The 20,708-nt window shown below is 37.5% G+C and overlaps 1 protein-coding gene across 4 annotated transcripts in view; it reads left to right on the forward strand.

The window, feature by feature from the left end:
- Positions 1-294: 294 nt before the first annotated feature.
- rptor (regulatory associated protein of MTOR, complex 1) overlaps positions 295-20,708 on the forward strand; it is a 127,576-nt gene continuing 107,162 nt past the window's right edge. For all 4 annotated transcript variants that reach the window (XM_016667365.1, XM_007545000.2, XM_007545007.2 and 1 more), the window contains exons 1-2: positions 295-416; positions 2,834-2,916. In XM_016667365.1, the coding sequence (XP_016522851.1) occupies positions 314-416; positions 2,834-2,916 (186 nt within the window). In that variant the 5' untranslated portion in view covers positions 295-313. The remainder of the gene's footprint in view (positions 417-2,833; positions 2,917-20,708) is intronic.

The raw sequence follows: 20,708 nt of genomic DNA on the forward strand, positions 1-20,708 counted from the left end.
TCAGGTTTACGTCTTTACTCACTTCCTGCGTTAGTGTTGGCGTATGTGGTGCTGCCAGTAAATATGCGTTATACTTTTCTGTTTTGATATTTATAGGTTCAATCTGTATTTCAAAAGTGAAAGCAGATAAAAGACATATTAAAAGTTTGGTGCAAAGGTATTCTAGACAAATTTAGTTACAGACGTGGTTTCTTAGGAGAGTTTATTTCTTAAAAGAAAAGTGGGGCTTTTGAAAACGATCCAATTTTTGACAGGATTACATGCTTTGTGTGTGTGTGTGTGTGTGCGTGCGTGCGTGTGTGTGTCCCTACAGATGAAGACGGTGAGTGTTGCTCTGGTTCTGTGTCTCAATGTGGGAGTGGACCCCCCTGATGTGGTCAAGACATCCCCCTGTGCCAGGCTGGAGTGTTGGATAGGTGAGTATATCCTTCCTAATAACAAACATATAAATGAAAAAAAAAAATCTACTTTTCAATAAAGATTGAGGTGCTCTTAACAGAAATTCAAATTTGAGACAGGTGAAGGTAAAAAAAAAATCTAAACGATGAGAAATGGGGCATTATCTTTGCAAGCCTAAATCAAATGACATACAAAATAATCAAATTATTAAATGACTCTGAAGAGTTTAATGCTCTACATTTTACGGCTAGTTGATCACGTTGAAAACTGTTAAATGTCAACAAGAAGTGACATTTAGCAGCTTGTCAGATTATTCACATCCAGGGACGTCTTATTCACCGATGCTGGGGAAAATGCTAGATCTCTATTGGCATGAGTGGAGATCTAGCACTTTATCACTTCTAAATCTGTCCTGTATCTCGTAATATTTTAATCTTAAGGATATTTTTGAAAATAATACCAGAAAGAAACAGAAGCTGTATCCTAAATTGTCCCATGAGGTGCAGTGGCTGTGCTGTGCTGAAAAGTTTGATGGTTCAATCCTCAGCTCAGGCCGTTTCTCAAATGAACCATGGTCATCCATGAGCCTCTGCAGTCTTGAAAAGTATAGGAAAGGATTAAACATGCATTTATGATTTTCGTATGTGAAAGCTGTTTGACTTAAAGGCTTTTTACCTGTTACCTTTTTAGGAAAGGATGAGAGTATATGCATTTAAGAAAGGATGAAAGTTTAATCGCACTAAATAAAGGCAGTGGTTTTCACATTGACTAACTCTTTAATGTGCCAAGTCACTTATTGAGTTTCAGTATTTTAAATCTTGTAATCTGACTGCAGACTCATTGAAAAATCTGAACTTTTAACAAATTTAAATTCATGATGAACTGATTTCTAAAGAGTGTTTTAAGCGCCAAACAAAACAATAAACCTGCTATTTTTCTGAGTTTTCATTAGCAAAATAGATTCTTCTAAAGGCTTTTAGATTTTAAAATAAAGGTGATATAAGTTAGTCCAAATGCCATCTTGAAATCATCGTCTGAAAAGCCAGTTTAAGCATTGGGTTGTTTCAATCTTGTGAACCCCACAGATGACTAGACCCTATTACTATTCTGTGAAATTCAAGGTTAATATTTTTATTCAAATACCCAGAATGTTATAAAAAAAACCCTGGAAAAATAATCAGACAAAGCAAATCACCAGATCCCTCATTTCTCCTAACTGGAAATGTTCAACCTTTGTTTTTTCTCTCCTGAGATTGAGTGAGATCGAAGCAGAAGCTCTGCTCCCTAAGTTAGACAAACTTTCTCTGCAAGGATAGTTTTCCTATTTATTGCTGTAGATTGTAAGAAAGTGTTTACTAATATTAGATGGTAAGAGCAACTGCTGTCCTCTAAAATGCTCTGCAGTCCTCTAAAATGCTCTGCAGTCTTCGACTCTTCCCATGTGAAGGAGCGGTATTTGAATAAACAAACTTTGAAATGTTTTAATGTAAACATGTTTTTGTGAAAACTGCTTCAGAAAACATCACATAATCCTAGTGGTGGTTTTTGAAGTACAGTACAGTTTTCAAAGACCCTAATATCAATTGCTAGGCTCTATACATCTATAACTATAAATTATTTTGTAATAATTTATACAAAATATACGTCTAAAATACATATATGTCTACAAGTAACACGAGCAGTGCAAAGCAAAAATGTACAAATCCTCTGAACTTATTTCCACTTTACAACATTCACTACGGGAAATTTCAATGCATTTTCTGAGATACACCAACACAAACTATCAGTTTGAAATGAAAAGAAAATTATTCTAGTTTTTAATTTGTTTGTATTCACCACTTCTACTCCCATACTCCTAAATAAAATCCAGCACAGCCAACCACCTTCTACAGGTATCTAATTAGTTAACACAGTGTTTGTAGCGTAATCTCAGTTTAACTCCAGCCTCATGGAGACCAAGAAACACGGCAGGCGGTTTAAAGCAGGGTTCAGAGAGCACTGTGAAATGTTTAATCGATTATCTGAAAATAGGAGTGTGACACAACAGCAAAAACAAATTAATATGTCATATCTCTTAAGCATATTTGTGATTCACACAGGCTTACTAACGGATGATTTTCCACTTACTGAAAACAGTTGAACGGATGTTTAACATTTATTCTTTTTCTCAGTGCCATCTGTTGCGATATCCTGATATTATTTTTAAAATCCCTCAATTTTGTTCTACATTTTTAATGCCAAAACTGTATTTCCCTAACACTCACACCCTGAATGTGGAAGCTGTAATTATGTCTCACTTGTCAACCTCGATTTTACTAGTTTTTTTTTTTTTTTTTTTTTTTTTGTCAAGGTGTGACGGTTTTGTGCAGCTGGCCTGTGTGGGTGCGAGTCAGAGGTGGCTGTGTGGTTTCACCGTGTTTGTTTTTCTCGTCAGATCCTCTGTCAATGAGTCCACAAAAAGCCCTGGAGACCATTGGGGCAAACTTGCAGAAGCAGTACGAAAACTGGCAGCCCAGGGTGAGTGGAGAAAGCCTCCTTATTATACTGCCATATATATATATATATATATACCACACACACCATACATTAATGGATTCTGTTGTTCGCCATCCATATCCAGCTGGATGAAACCATGTTTCATTGATGGTGAAATGAAGCACAATAACTATCAGATGCATTTTTTGTCTCATATAATCTAAATTTCTCCACTACTTTTGCCTGAGTTGTTTTTTTTCTTGATGAATTGCTCATCCCTTGGAGGTTTAATTCTGTCCGCCATCTTTTAGAAATGTGAACCCGATTTATATGTTTTATATAGTTTTGAGATCATTGGCAGGCTACTTTTTTTTTATTCCAGACAAAGGACATTTCTCTTATCTTTTATGCTTCCCTTGCATGTTTTTCCAAAAAAACAACAACACAGAAATGTGTTTACATATTTAAGTTGATACCAGGTGATATTTTTTTGTTTCCCCCATTCAATTATTTCATTTTCTAATTATTTCACTTTTTGGAATTCAATTTATAAAGGTGTGAGTTTGTTACTTACCTACGGCTTTACTGCTATGCTTAGGCAGTGGTTCTAAGGATACTTTATAAAATTGTGCTTTATGTGGTTCACAACACAGCACTACGGTGCATCTAATTCAATAAAAAGTCAAATATTTTAGAAATTTGTTAAATTGTTAATCATACTATGTGGGTATTATGTCTAAAAGTGCCAACTTTTAATGCTTCCTGCTATATTTCTCAAGTCAGCTTTATTCATAAACACCATGCAGTTGTTGTGATTGTGGCTTACTACATAATACTTACAAAATAAGAAGTGTTATGGACCTAATGCATTGAATATTGTGTTGCATTAAGTAGGATGAAAATACTTTGTCTTACTAATATTTTTTCCACTAATAATACTGCCTCAAAATCTGTCATTAGTTCAATTTGACAAGGCTTGATTTGATTTGATTTGATTTGATTCATAAAGCTTCAGTATCATAACACACATCGTCTTGTTGGGTGTGTTGCTGCAAAGCTGTGGAGCTGCTAGAAATAGAACACGTGGCTGTTCGGTGTGATGGCTTAGAAGAAAATGCATAAGGTAAGAGGAGGTGGAGGAAGAACGACTCCAGAGATGGAGCCGCTAAAGAAATGTGAGCTCGGGTTTGGTTGATCCCAGAGGTCAGCAGTAAATGGTGGTAGGAGCCCGGGAGGAGGAGGAGTGGGAGGGTGAGAAAGCTGTTCCCGTTTCCAGCCCGAGGATTCAGAGCTCTGCAGCATCACGACAAAGAGCCGATTTCGCCAACACACCTTACATAAAGTGTTGACAAAGCAATCAATTACGCTGCGGTTATTACCCGCTTGTCACAGCGGGGCAGAGGGAAGGGGGTGGGGGGCATTTTTGTTGTAAGTAATAGTACATGAGTTGAGTTGGTAAACATTATACCTGAGAGCAAATTAGCATCCATTATTTTTGCACATTTCTGTGTACAGCCCATGGCGGTTTTTGGTAGCAGTGTTGTTTGCAGCAGCTGAACCGTTCAGAGTTTAGTTTTGCCAGCTCTGCTGTCACGAATCTTATGTCTATGTTTGCTGCAGGGCTCGAACATTAACCCTTATGGCCAGAAAACAGAAAGAAAAGCAATCTCCATCCCAGCTGCCCACTCACTTTTTCCACCAACACTTCCTCCCGCTCTTTCGTCCCTCTTTGTTGTTCGCTGACCTCTGTTTATCATCATTTTTTCCTCTACAACATAAAAATATTTTATTTTCAATGAAGGCTCTCGTGTCCATCACAACAAATATTTTTGTTTTTCCATCTTCCGTTTCTATGAATTGTTTTATTCAGTTTTTTTTTGTTTGTTTTGCTGTTGTTGCAATTCTTGATTTCACAAGAGATACTTTAATGAAAATACTTACTGCGTCTCTCAAAAGATAATGAAGATATGTAGGAGTAGTATGATTTCAAAAAAGACCTTTTCTTACAAAAAAAAAAGGCAGATTGAACATAATTTGTGCTCTTCTCAATAACTGAGAGGAGAAAAAAAATAAAACATTATTGGCATCGCAGCACTTTCCATCTCTAACCTCAACAGCCGTGTTAGTGAACAGTTAGGCAGGTAGTAAAATGCCAGCGGAGCTGAATGGCGCCACGTGTGCCAAGATTGTGATTGGTCTGTCACTGACAGATGTGGTGGTGCTGGAGCTTTCACGACTGGTCGTGGTAGAGAACCCTTTCCATATGGAGATTCCTCACTGCGTTTTCAGATTGCTGGGGTTACCCTGGTAACCAAATATTCAGCTGGTTGCTTTGGATGCATTGCTTAGATTTAGGCAGATTTAATATGGACAGTATCGGTCCATCTGTCTCTTCATTCGGTCCAGGAATACAGACATACAACTCTGTATTCACTCTGTGGCATCCCAGGTGATTCCAGGCCAAGGGAGGGGATTTACAGCCCGTCTAGCAAGTTGTGGATCTGCCCCAGAATGTTGTCCCAGTGGGGTGTTTCCAGAAAACCTTCAAATGCGTACTGATCAAGACATTTCAAGGGGCAGAGGGTTGGATCGGCTCAGAGTTCCCACCGGAGAACAGAGCTGCAGTGTCATCAGTGTGAGGCCGACCGATCCCACGGAGGGAGATTACTTCAGCTTGTTTACGGGATCTTGTTCTTTTGGTTTTGATCCATATCTCAGGACAAACTGGTAAATCAAGAGCTTTGCTTCTTATCTCAGCCCTTTCTTTATTACAACAGACTTGAATTGAGCTTGTGTCGTTTCAGATGTGGCCCCTGTCCGTCTGTCCATCTCTTGCTCTGTCCTTCCATCGTTTGTGATGAGACATGAAGACAGGCCAATATCTTGGATCAGACCCAGAACTAAATTACTATTCATATGTTCAAACTGATTCACATCATCTGCATCTGAGCTTCATTTATTCTTCCTTTCTGTTTTTCTTTAATTACTTTTGTCTTTTATTTTGCTTTATTAAAATAAAGACGGTGCTGCCCAGACAGCCTTTGCAATATCTTCGCTTTCATTTTATTGTTGTGCATTCTACCTCAACCTGCCTCAGCTGCTTTCTCATTCTCTTTTAAACATTACTTGTTCACTTTCATATTATCTGTGCTTGTCACCCTTCTCGTCTCCTTCTCAGCCGTCTGTTATTTGTTTGGGAATCCTTTTTCAACTCTTTCCTCCACAATTGTTGGTTGTTATCTCTTAAGATAAAAAGCGACACGCTTGTCTTGCCAGATCGCCTTTTCAAAGCCAACGCAGTGTGCACAAATTGCTGAACATATTGCAGCTGCCAAACGGGTTTAATCGGAGTGTTTTTTTTGTTTTTTTTTTCTGTATTTGTGTGGTGGCTGTATTCAGTTCTCCTGCCTGGCTGCAGCCTGCAAACCCCTGCTGTCCTCTCAGCTAACGGCCTCTGCATTATGCATCGTCGGGCTGGGCTTCAAAGGCTCGGCCTCCCCCGACTTTTGAGCTTTTTCCATCACCAAAGAAAACCCAAATTGAGATCTGGTGTAAAATTTCACTGTGGTTTAAGATGATGCAATGATGACAATGCATCTTAAGGGGCTTTACCGCCCATTTTCAGTTTAGAAAGTGAATATCGATTTATTTATTTTTTCTCTTTTCAGCATGGTATAGGTTAGAAGGTGGGATTCACTGCATGGAACCCTTTAATTGATGAATCTTTATGTTGGCATCCGATTGTTTATGGTAGAGGTACAGCTTACAAAGTGGAAATATGAAAATATTAATCGTTCTAGCTGTTTTACTTTACTTCTTAGCTCAATGGTGGGGTTTTATTGAAAAAGATCTGTCTTTTTAGGATCTGGACAGATTACTGTCTAAGGGTATTATATGCAAGAAACCCAACAGAAAAAGAGATATTAAAACTGTTTTGTTGCACAGCATTGTATTTTCCAAATGCAGCTTTACTCAACCCATCAGTTTTCTGCTAGAGGTTTATAGTGGAAACTGAAATCTATACATAATAATCTGTATCTGAACAGATGGACGCTGATGTGAATGTTGTAAATAGGAAAAACTGGATTGTTTTCAAGTGTAGTAATCCTAAAATAAATGTTGATTATGTAACTCAGTCAGTACAGGGGAACTTCCAGAAGGCTGGATGACTTCCAGATCCAACATTGTAGGACATTTGTTCACTTCCAGAATTGTCACTGTCCGTGTGGCCTTACTACCAGAAATTTATAGAGCTTGTCAAATGTAGTTAACCCTATTGCAACATCTTGTTGTTTACAATCTTCATTTATAATCTAATAGATGCAATTAGATTATTGTAATACACTGTTTTAAGAACAATGTTTTGAATTTCAGTGTCAATCATGCAGAATAATCGACGGTGTCGTTTCCCCTCCATCACACAGTTGCAAACAAAGTGTCTTTAAAGTCTTCCTTGGAATCTTTTGCTTGCTGTACTCTGAAAATAGTATTGGGTGTGTCGAGACTATTTTTACGTCCCAACTCTGCATTTGGTTTCATACATACGCATTCAGATTGGCTTGAAGCTGCTGGAAAGGATGCAGAGCAGGAGGGTACAACACAGGAGGCCAGGATGTGACTCAGTGAATGAACAGAGACTTTATATATACAACACCCACCATTCATTAGGCTACTTCTTTATTCTGTTGAGGAGGATAAAATATCGTTGTTCTCACCGAATTGTCAGTCCAACAGTAAGGACAGAGTGTGGGCACTGGTGTTTTTAAGGACGATGGGGCAAATTGGAGGCGGGTGCCATCAGCAGTGGACTCTTAGAGGATTTCAGATACGGCTTAAAAACCACTCGTCTCTGAAGGCATTTCTGTGTCTGTGGAAGTCATCTGACTCACTTTGCTGCCTGTCACCAGGCCTTTTCTTCTCTGCTCTGATGATTCATGTCACGTTTTCTTATTTTTTTGTTCTTCATAATTGAGAGCCTGCCTCCCAACCCAGCCATAACAGAAATAAATTTAAAGTTTTGCTGTTTTTCTTTTTTCTAAAAGTTTCAGCATTACACAACTTTCACAAATACAGGAAGGTCTGTTCACATCAAATGAAGGATGTCTGGTGGAGAAGAGGGTGGAGGGGGGCATTTCAGGATCTCTTATCAAATAAAAGAAGGAACTTTCCTTTTTTTAGTACTTTTAAATAAATCATTCAGTTTGGTCTCTGGGGTAAGTTGCAGTAATTGATCTAATGTTTCCTTGCAAGCATTAAAGTTTTGACTTAAGTTTGCTTATTGGGCACTCACTGGTACATGAGACAGCATTGACCAGAGTTTACAGCTTTATAGAGCTATATTACAATTCTGGTTGGAATAAAACTAAACTTATTACATAAATGGCAAATTTTTGGAGATTTTCCAGTGCTAGATGCATGGTTTCTATAGGTGGGGAGATACAAGCATCATTTGTAAAGCAGCTATCTTCAGGCCGGCTAATTTTCTAGCTTAAATGAGCTCAGTATACTTGAGTTACTCTATAAAGAACAGAACAAAAAGGTTTAATTTACTACATCAGCATGTTTAGTCGGACACCGGTGTTTCACTAGAACCTTTGTTTTGATCAGTGTAATACAATTGAAATGACAGATAGATAGATAGATGTTGTTATAAGTGTAATAATCAATGTTTTATTTTAACTGCAGTAGTAATAATTGTTGCTTTGTATTTTTACCTTTTAATGTAGATACCCTGGTCTTGCTAAAATATTTCTAGCCAGAACTTGTAGTTTTGTCTTAAACTATACAAAAATAGGTAAAAAGCCAATGAAACAAGAACATGACATAATGACATGCCATTATTTTTAGACGGAATCAGCCAAAAAAAAATGCAAATATTTAATTTGCTTAACATGAAATCATCTCAGGAACCTTAATTTGAATGTCATGACCCAAAATGGGGCCCTGACTCTTTCACTTTGGGAGCTGCTGAGTCGTGTGACTTGAGGCGGGCGGTAGGAAAGTTCTGATTAACGTCTGCTCAGATCACAGCATCGATTTTGACAGATCTTGTACAGTAAGTGGCCCTGTTATCACTTGATTTGTTAATCTTCCTGTTTCTCATTAGGATCCGCGCAAGAACCGAGAAGTTCCTTCAGCCCTGAGCAGCATTACCAATTCATTTTGCGTAATGAGCTGTTTGTCATGAAGCCTGACATAGATGCAGTGGGTTTATCACGGTGCAACAAATTTGCTGCCAATACACCAAAAGTGCTGAGGGCCCCTTGTTCTTTTAATTGCAAGTAAAACCATCAGTTTAAGCTTTTTTGCTCTAAAGCGACTTGGGTAAGTGATTAAATTCTTCAGATGTATTTTTTTCTTCGGCCTTTTAATTTCTTTTTTTCCTATTTGTGCTGAATGATAAGACAATGCTTGGATAATTGGATATTGGATAAATATAATTAATTGGATAATTACATCTACTTTTTCTCTTTGACTTTGTTCTTTTTGTTAGTAAGTGATTGCTTCAGAGTAGTGTGACCTGCACCTAATCTTCCTCTCATATTTAGTATTTATATAAATATCCAGGGCCTCCTTATCACCTATTTTTTTTTATCCCCGTTTCCTTTTTCTGGATTTCTGTCCATTTCAGTGATGAGAGGAGCAGCAATTCTATCAACAGTCTTACCCGCAGTGACTTTTTAATTGGCTAATTTTTATGTTTTGTTTGCCTTATTGTATTTTTTTTACTGATACCCAATAAACAAAGATAAAAAAGACAGCTTATTTAAAAAGAAAAAAAAGTTGAGTAAAAGTAAATGGAGACCTGATTAATCTCTAATCAAACTCATATGCTCATCTGAGAAGTTTATTGCATGTTCTTGTATAATAATGTTACCAACTCAGAAAGAGTTTTGTAATTTCCCATTTCCTGAGCATCACATTGAAATAAAGGAAGTGTTTTTTTTTGTTTTTTTTTCCTTCAATTTCCTGTGCTGAATGTAAATTTATCTTAGTTTCTCCCCATCTGTAAACTCTGAGGACAAACATATGGAACATTTCAAGTAAAATGGTTCGAGTAAAATACTTCAGGTCAGGGTCACCTAGATATCATCTGTCTTCTGTCTTCAAAACTTGCTTCAGAGAAATAGATTTTCTTTTTTATGTTAGCATCTCATATGAAACCTTAAACGTTTGCTGATTGAACAGATAGACTCAAACTCTCAGGAGCTTATTGTTTATAGATGTCGTATATATTATCGGGGGAAAAATCTGAAATGAACTTCAAAGTTATGTTGTGCAACTAATTAAATTTGTTTTTTAATTTTAGCTCCCTCTAATTAACTCTCTGATTGCAAGGCGACCACTCTACAACGTGAACAGTCGCATGCAGTTACAGCAACAATATTGCATTAAGATGATAGCTGGAAAAAACGGCCACATCGACCACAAACAACAACCTTTCAAAACATTGTGTGATACAACATATTTAAGTCCTAAATAATAGAATAAATGCTTTACTGGGTAACGTCTGCAGAAGGAAATCTGATTGTCCAAGTTCCTCTTCTTGGATGTTCCTCTTATTTCCAAATTGAAAACATCAAAAGCTTTGCAAGCTGCACATGTTTGTCTAAAGACAATATTTTTTTTGAGAATATCACTTGTAATTGGTTGTCGCCACCAACTAAAAAAAATCTGATAAAACACAACCCAGTGAGCCACATGAAAGAAAAAACTACATCACACCCGGGGTTCAGAACTAAAATTATTCTGATTTCCCATCTTTGTCTCCACTTCATCTTCAAAGCCTGCTAGCTTTTAATGCAATTACTAAGCAGAAAGTGAAATCTTATTTGATTACTTTTTACAGTTTGAACAAATTCTCATTACTTATTTTTGATCACTTGACTTCTCAAAGAAATGATTTTATAATTAGCTACTAGTGCTGCTGCTTCTTTAATTGTACATTTAAACAATCCAACTCATTATTCTTGACTTTTTTTTGCAATGTTTAAAGCTAAAATTTGCCACATTAAATGGACAGAACCTGAATAACTTTTTTTTTCCCCCAGTAACAACTGGTCATTAAAAAGGCTTTTGCTCAAAGAGTCACATTCAGTCAGACACTGCTGGTGTACAGATTGGTAGGTAACTTTGGGTTAAAGTCATGTAGTGGGAGGGATCTGGAATAACAGGAAGTTGTGATTTCTTCTCACATTTTGCTACAGTTTTACTGATTACAAGGGTAAAGAAACCTTGAAGAGTTAAGAGTTGAGTGGCTTCAGCTGTATTGTTGCTTGTTCTGACTAAATCCGGTCAAATAACTCTGTTGTCTCTGCAGGATGTCTTTATTCCTCCTTGTCCCCAGGCTTCATTAACATTAAGGTAGTCCTTTCACAATAAGAGGGGTCATTGCAGCTTTCCTCAGAGAGGGGAAAAATGTTCATGTCATATTGATCTCCTCTCTTTGACTCCTCCATCCCCCATATAGCTTCTGTACAAGCTCCATAAATGCTAAAACTTGAAAAACAATAATGTTTGCTTAGCAGCTTTCAGTTTCAGTTTGCCAAGTAGTGTTATACTATTGTCAGCACAGGTAAAGATAAAAAACAAAAATGTAGAGCAAGGAAAATCGGCATCTTGGTTTTAGACCTTCGCTGATGTTAACTTCATCCCAGACTTTTTTTTTTCCTGAAGATTTAGATCAGAAATGTAAAATAAGTTTTCATTCTTATTAATTTAGATTGTCTTTTTGACATTCGTAGTTCAGATAAATCTGTCTTTAATTAAAGAACTTCAGCAAGTTTAAACAGAATTATTTAATGTTAATATATTTCATTTTGTGTAAATGGCAGATTTACACAACATATCTCGTAAACATTTTAAATTCGCCCATCTGTGCTCTTGAGTAAACATTTTAAAAATGGGAAAAAAAGAGAGAAAAGGTTAAAGTAAGTCTTAATGTTTGGTTTATTGAACTGTTTATTAGTAATATACACAGAAAATAACCTTGAAGAAAGAACATTCAGCAGCAAACTATTGCCTTGTAAGTGGTCTTACCTGCTGTATCTGTAATGCCTGCCATGTAGGTGTCAACGTCTGTAGTACACACAGGAAATTGGTCGGATGAAGAAAATAGTAGAAGGAAAATTTAGCTTTTGAACTGTAATGGTCGAAAAGTATAAAAATGTCCCTACAAGCATTTTTTAAAATAATTATTATTTTTGTAAAAGAAGGATTTAACCACAGATCTGGTCAGGCTGAATTAATCCACACCAAATATAAAAGAGTTGTCACAATTTCAGAGGAAGGTGTGAAGTTAATTAAAAGACAAGAGCAGAATACATGGGGGGGAAAGAGAAGAGAGAGAAAAGGAGCAGAGAAATAGCCATTCATTACTGCCACTTCACGAGTACTGGCGGTTTAATGAAGACGGATCGTTCTTCTAGCTGTCAACACTGGAGGCTTGTCTCTATATTAAGCAGTCCCACCATTAGGAACCTGCTCTCCATGTTAGGATTGATCTGGAGCATTTACTGACTTGGTCAACTCCTTAATTAGGCTGAAGTTTGACACCAGGTCTTGTTTTTTCCCTCTTCTCCCACAGCGGTGAGCCTGACCTTGTCGTTGCAGAAAGGGCAGGAGAAAACTTTCCTTATCTTCCGCAGAAAACTCAGGTTTCTGGGAAAAACTTCAAATACCCCTCTCGATTTCTCAATAAAACAGGAAAAAAAGTTACAGGATTAAATGATTAGATCCAGAGGCCCCTTGCCTTTATCTAAAAGTTAGATAAGTGTGAAAATATTATCTGAAGGGAAGTTCTCTGTGTCTGACATTATGTTGGACCATACATCACCAGATTGTGTCAGGGGTCAGATCTACCTTTGTTAAAGTGAATCAGAGGTAAAGGTCGGGTCTCGGGAGATGACCGGAGCTGCTGGAGAGACACCAAATGCCTCCTCCTGGTCATAGAGGAAATTTTACCAGGAAAAAGAATGCTCTGTCATTTTGGGTAAAGACAGCAGTCATCATATTTATTCATTTCATTATTCATCCATTTTGTCCTGAATTCAGTTTGTTTACTATATGTCCACTTTCAAAATGTGAGAAACGGAGAAAGTGAAACAGCGGAGGCTGTCATATTTGGAAAATATTTGTCAAAAATAAATCTAGATTTATTTTTTAACAGAAGACTACCACTCACAATTTATCACAATTTCTTAATTTCTTCAGAAATTAAGAGCTGCGGGATCATTAGTTGAATATTACTATTCAACTTATCTTCTTCAACGAAAGTCAAAAACTGCATTTTTATTTAAAAAGCTGTCAACAATACTCTGGTAAAGCCCACTCTTGCTACATTAAACCTAGCTGGATAATAACATTGATTCATCTCCACAAATTCAGAGAAAAACAACAGAGTGTATATGCCAGAGTTTCTGTTTTTGCAGATTGTCAGTAGGTTATAATCCTTTTTAATCTCAAGCCATCTTGTCAGCCCACAACTAGCTGGAATGAAATGATCTGTAATTTATAAAAATGTTAAAAGGGCACTGCAGTTCACTGAATGGCCTGCATCTCATTGGAATCATTTTGTTGGTGCAGAAATGCTGGTTTAGGTCAGCGTTGCCAAATACTGGATCAACCGAAAATGCTACAAACAAAACGTGAGCGCTCCAGTCAATCATTGCAGGATTCAGTTATTAAACCATGTGCAAACACAAGTCCTCACAATCTTCCATTGTCCTCATGATGAGAATTGACCCTTAATTTCTCTTTTGTTGAGTAGACCTTGTGTGTATCTGGACACCATTTTTGCCTCAAAACCTCATAAAGTTTTAATGACGTAGTCTTAACAAATTGTAAAACACAATTGGTCCAGATTTGTTGCTTCTTCTTCCACAACATCCCAGTTTGCTCTATTTGAGTAAGATGTGGTGACTATGGAGGCCGTTGGAATAGAGAACTCATCATATCCAAGAAACCAGTTTGGTATAGTTAGAGTCTTGTGATATGGAGCCTTATCCTGCTGAATGTAGCCATCAGATGTACATGGTGGGGACAAAGGGAGGCAACAACACTCATGGAGGCTTTATTGTTTAAAGCGCTGATCGTTTAGAGCCGCCAAAGGACCCTGAAGTACTCCATGTTTTCATGTTGTGTACTCCAAATTCTGACCCCAACACCTGAATGACATGATTGAAATTGTCTCATCGGAACAGGCAATGTTTTACTTTTTCTTTCTCTGTTAATGTCCAACTTCTGGTTTGTCACTGAAATGAGAGGCACTCAATTAGTCTGAATCAGATGATGTGTTGCCACAGCCTATCTGATTTCAGGGCTCAGATGTTCTGCATTTAGAGATGGTATTCTGCATATCCTGGTTGTAATGACTGGTTATTTGAGGTACGGTTCCCTTCCTATCATATCACATAAGTCTGGCAGTCAGTGGATATCTTTTCTGTTTTTAGGCCATTCTCTATAAACTTGAGAGATGGGTTTTCTGTGAACCCAGTAGATCAGCAGTTTCTGAGATATTCAGACTAACCTGTCTGTCAGAAATGTCTGTGCTGCGGTGAAAGTGTCTTCAGTCTGTCTGATACTCGGTTCGAACTTCAGAAAGTTATCTTCACCATGTCTAGACCTCTAAGTGAATAGGGTTGCTGCAATGTGACTTGAATTTGCCATTTCAATTTCAAGCTCAGTCGCTGGCCACAACTTGCAATTGAACAAGTGTGCCTAATAAATTTACCCAATGTCTATTTTGCAGGTACTCGGCTGCTTAGGAGAAAAAACCTGAAGTATTTTAAATGTTTTCTTTTGCGGGATTATGTTAAAGTCTGGATCTGATGATGTTTTTTTTTTTATTTTTTATTTTTGTTTTTTTTATGCACACATAGTATTGTATTTAAAAGGTTGCATCTGATAAAAGAGAGCTGGCTTTGGAAATACCTGTAGTTGTAATTAAATAACGGGACATTTCCATCGTCTGAGCTTTTATCTAATACAGTCTTGCCTCTCCCTCTACTTTATTCCTCCCGATAAATGCATAACCCCATCCTACCAGACGATCAGCTTTCTCTTTCAGGATGTTGGAGGCAGAAGATGATTCTTTTTCCTACATTCCCATCCTCCACCCTTTCATTTTCCTTTTAGTTTGCTGTTACGCCTCTCAGCTTTCTTGTTCTTCCTGTCCAGTCTATTTTTTGTCCTTTTATTCGCGGCCACCTCCCAAATGTTTGCACTCTTTCCACATCTAGAAAAGATACAGAACATAAACGAATCGGTGCCATTTGATCCCTGCAACAACTCCCGGCAAATGTACCCTTGAAGATCAGACAGTCTTGCATAACACATTTTAATATTTTATTATCTGACAAGGTTATCTGGGAGCCATCTTATTAGAATTACGTGTTTATTTTGCATGTGTCTGCTTTTCTTTGAATATTCAGAACTAAATTTTGGCTCTTAGGACTTTATTAATCAAATCTTTTGTGAACATAACTGGTCAGCAAACATTGTAAGATTTAATCAATTTGAATTTAAGTTATGCTTTGTCTCAAGTTTTAGAAATTTGAGTATGCTTTTTTCTTCATAACAGTAATACAGATATTTTATTAAGCTGATTCCTTTTTGATTATATCAAATTTTCATCCAGGAGAAAATTAAGACCAGCTCTTAGGTTACATCATCCTCACAGTTTTCCTGATAAAACATCCCATCAGTCCAGCAAAGTGTCACAGATCTTTTTGCTCATTGTTGTCACTTTACATGCAATATCTTTAGAGGGTCTTTCTTGTGCAACCCTAAATCCTTTCAATGGAAATTGAGAATAATATTTTGTATGGGCTTATCCCATAAAAACATTGAAATTTAAAGTTTGTAGTGAGACAAAATGTGATAAAGTTCAGGGATATAAATACCTGTGCCAGACACTACATGCTGAATTGATTTTAATGTCCATTGAAGTGTAACTCTGGCAACACAAATCCCTTCAGTGGGTTACTGAAGGTCTGTGTAACCTCTGAACAGCAAGGTCTCGCCTGACACCCACCACCTTTGCTCTCTGTTTATACCTGGACATGTAGTCTTATAGTTTTAGAGCTTTGACTTTTTGTTTCTCCTTTATATGAAGTCTGTCAGAGGGGTTGCACTTCCTTTATGTCTCATTAGATGTATCTTTATTGTCCCTGTTGTCCCTGTGGTTTCACAGTCTGTACAGGTAAGCAAAGAAATATATCACACACACGCATTGTTTATTTCCGTGATTATACAGGTCGCTGTAAAACACACACTAAATAGAAATCTTCATCAGACTAAATCTGATGAGCAGAGTTAAATAATTAGATATACAGTTTATGATGAAAGTGAAGAACAAAAGGCTATTTTTTTTTACCAGGCTAATAACCTTATTAGATTATTTTTTTAAAAAGTTTCCCACCTCCTTTTACTTCGAATTCAATTCTGTTGTTTTCATGTCAGTGAAAAAAGGATAAATCAAAACTTTACCTATAGTCTGTTTGGGAACAAGGTACCATTCATTTTCTCGTAATTAGATGTTTATTTTAAAAATTGACTGCTGAATAGATAATAGTTTTACTTTGCTAAAGAGAACGTATTCTTAATGCACCACAGCACAAATAGCCATAATATGTCTTTGGGTTGTTTGATCAATACTAATAACTCTTGTCTCTACATGCTGTTGCTGTGGGGAAAGATCTAGTAGCAAGACTAATGATTTCCCGGCAACACAAATTACTAACATTAATATTTGCAGCAGTTTGCAGACCTTTGCTTTATCTAATTAAGATTTCTAATAACTGCTTTAGTTCCTCACCTTTTTGTGTACTTTGCGATGCAAATCTGATACGAACTGCTGCTGAATATTTCAATAAATTTAAAATTTGAGCCTCAGTAGAGGCACACTTTGTTCTGACATCACACAGAGTTAAAATCAGCACCGTTCCCTAAGCTCTGTCTCTAGGCTAATGGTTTGTGGCACTCTTGCCCGCTTCGGTCCCTCCTCAATCACCAACCGGTGCAAGTGGCCCTGCAGGTGGCTGGAAATGAGGGCAGCAGTTGATTAGACCAGAGGATAGCGATGTAATAGGCAGCTGGCAGCATGGGATAAGAATAACTGCTAAAATACATCTGCAGAAGCACAGGTTGGTTTGACTGCTGCTCAAATGTTCTGCCAGTACTTTAATTCAGCCTTTTATTGAAATGTTGAAGTATTTTATTCATAATTTTCATCAATATTAAAAGGATATATTGAATCCAAACTATATTTCTCCTGTCCAGACGAGTGCAAACTTGTGGGTAACTGAAGTGAAACATAGAGGAAACAATTACTCAAGTTCTTTTTATTATGATAGTTAAAAAGAGCAAGGTAATTGGATCAGCGAAAGCAGAAGGCCTATAATATGTGGTCTGTTTTCCAGCTTCGCTAAAAAAATATGTGACGTAAAATGAAAGACGCCAAAAGTAAAATTTAAGGAGGCCTGGACATTAAATCAGCAAACTGTAGGGCAAACATCTGCAGAGTTAAATATCAAAGTGCCTTTTAAAGACATCTTGTCATGTTACTACTAGACACATGAATGATTGCACCTGAGATCTTAAGAGATGGACCAAGAAAGAAATTGGTTTGAGAGCATGCATAAACGACAATGTTTAAGTGTTGCCAAACAATCTAAGCTGGATTTAAGTCCCCGATTTAACCAATATATTTTTATCTGAATCTTTTGTTTGTAGCCTTGGCTTGTTGTTGGAAGGTGAACCTTCCCACTCAAGTCTTTTACAGCTTCTCGAGGAAAGCGGCATTCCTCTTTTCATCAACTCGCTGAAATAAGGCATCCTCACAGCATGCCTTTTTTAATTTTATTTTTCATCCAGGAGTTCAATTTTGGTCTAATTAGACCAGGTTCTTGCACATGTTGTCTCCTCAGCATGACTTCTGCCAAACTACAAATCAGATTTCTTAAGGCTTTCTTCTTGCCACAAGAGCGGTGGATCTCTGCTGCTCCTCTGATTAATGCGTACCCTCTCCTTACCTCTTGGAAAATTTGCAGTTGCATGTAAATGTACCTTTGCTAGACACTGGATTGACAAAAAATGCTTGCCATGTGTTGTTTTTCTTCTTTAAGAATTGCTTCCAGTTTCCTGCATTTCTTTCCAGATAAATTTAAGTCGCCCAAGTTGTTAATGAGGCGCAACATCTGACAGTTTGCTTATTTTTAGCTTCTCCTCATCCTGGCATAAACCTGGTCTGAGTATAGTAATCCTCATCCTATCTAAAAATTGAGTTGTAATGTGCCATGAACTCAGCTGGATTGGTTTTTCTGTTTTTACAACTTCTATGAAAACTATCGATTAAAGGAGAAATGGCGTAAAGAACATAAGTTTCACCTATTTTAGACCCCTCAAGGTGAAGGATTTTAATTAAAAATGTCTGAAAATTAGTTTCAAGTGCTACTCAAGTCTTTGATTTTAATTGGACTGGTGCTTGAGAGGTCTCTCTCTCCCTTTGCTATCACAAATTTACAGCACCATCACTAGATTCGCAGAGATTTTAAATTAATGCAGCTTAATAACACCTTCTTTAATTGGTTCCTAAACCACCCATGTATATTGTGTGCCAATTAATGTGACTATCATAAAATGTTTTATTATCTACAATATGATTAGATCACCTCGGTTGTGGTTTCCACCTTTGGCGCAAATAAACAGATGGAAAAAGGAAAAATGAACGATTCCCAAATGTCATTTAAATACAAATACTTTCTATGACTAGCACACAGAAATAGGAGGTGAATGTCTGAATGGATGTTTTGTTGGGCTATCTCTGGAAGAATAGGAAGTGGTCGAACTTGATAAGTGATAAAAAATTTTCTGGTGGAAGACAGAAAGCCAAATTGATTTCTCAGCTCCAATTTCATTTAGAGGAGAAGCTAGATGAGGGATTGTGAGGGCTTTTAAATCATTATCGGAATCAGTTTGTCCATGCGCGCTTGAAGCCCTGCTTATTGGAAATAATCAGACCCTCGTAAATGTACGGCGCAGCAGTGTTTAGTGGATTCGGACCTTCTGCCGGTTGCGTAACTCATACCACTTAGTCAGAAGCAGCAGCAGCATTAGCAGCAGCAGCAGTCCTGTTCTGACTCAGATCGCTCTCTTCCAGCATCCTGCTTGTTTGAGGAGAACTTGATGTTGGATCTCAAATGGATGTGTTTGTCTGTCTGGTACTTGCCAGGCAGAATGTGTAAAAACATAAGTGACAGCGTGCAGGTTTTTAACATCGTGGATGAACTCTTCAGAACTTTGAAAGAAGAAGTTATTTTAGAAGAACTAAGCCGTCTTCTATAACTAGACATACATTGATTTGCAGTAGAGGAGGAAGGATTGTGCGGGGCCTGTCGTGTTGACAGGAGGTGAGTTTTGGCGCGATTGGATGGTGACGTGTCATCGCACCCTCTCCTCCAAAAGACCTGCTGTGAACTGAGTCAGCCTGGACACACTGGCCTCAGCAGGACTGCTGTCACCAGGGAAATGACTATCAACTCTGTTTGTCTAACTTGGCTGCTCTTCCTCACCGGAATTTAAATACGTGTCCTTCATTTATTTTTGTTCAAACCTCTTCCCGGTCAGGTCTCGTAGGTGCTCGAAGGTCGGTTTTCATCAGCAATGTTAGTTTGCTGTTTTCACATTTTACTGTGAGCTCACAGGGACTTGTTTGCCAACCCTTAAGAAAAGAAAATGATTTAGTTAAATTTGGGGGAAAAAAACATTTGCAACCAGATAATTACATGCTCTGTAGTAAACATGACATTCAGTCGGATTGAACTTTTACTGTTTCAGGTCAGTTAGTGTTACCGATTATTTCTGCTCTTCAAAAGCTAGAGCTTTCATACGTTTCCTTAGTATTTGATTCAGTTGCATTTAAACTGTCTGCCATGGATCGGACGCTTTTCGATAAGTTTATCACAATAGTTGTCTGGATTTTTGGTTATTTTTATGGGGTGCCTTGCTCACACACTCACTTTCAGCTCTGTCCACAAACTTTGACCACAAGAGGTGAAAGCGAACTATGAGCGATGCAGATCTTCAGTGGGAGCTTCTGCCTCTAAAGTGTTTTATGTTGCGCTGCTGTAAAACAACACTGTTGCATAACATCACACAGGAAACATGCTCGTCTTAAAGGTGTGCCCTGTATCATTTCAGGTCCCATTTATCATCATGTCACTAGCTGAGAACAGGTGACCTTTACAAAGCACTACAAGCATTCAGGATGCAATTAAATTCAGACTCTTATGCTGAAGGATGCAAGGTGAGCTTTGCTGGTTGTCACATATACAATGATAAAAAAAAACAACAACAACGTGATAAGCTCAATTATTTAATTATTCATGCAGAGAAACCATGTACATCTAAATAAATGACAAGCACTTTGGATGATAAAGTATGAAACAGAAATTACATACTTAAAAATGCAATTATCTTCTTTCAACTATAGAGTCTAGTTTGATGTTACCTTTATTTAAATGATCACACTCTCATGTATTCCATCTAAATAAATTGGGGGAACTATTGCACAGGTTACCCTTAATGACAGTGAAAAGTGAATGTGTCAGAGAGAGGAAATGAGCAAAGTCAACCTCTGTCCCCTCAATCACCAGCCAACAACATCTTCTGGGAACAAACGGCATGTCTGAAAGTAAAAGCACCACAGAGAAACAGACAAATAAATCAAATGGCCGATTCCTGGAAACATTTAAAGTCTCCTCTATTTATTACATACTACTACCAGATACACAAACCAAGCTAGATCTGGTATTTTAATGCGCCAGATACATTTT

This window comes from Poecilia formosa, unplaced genomic scaffold (assembly GCF_000485575.1).
Source record: "Poecilia formosa unplaced genomic scaffold, Poecilia_formosa-5.1.2 Scaffold11, whole genome shotgun sequence".
Lineage (NCBI taxonomy): Eukaryota > Metazoa > Chordata > Actinopteri > Cyprinodontiformes > Poeciliidae > Poecilia > Poecilia formosa.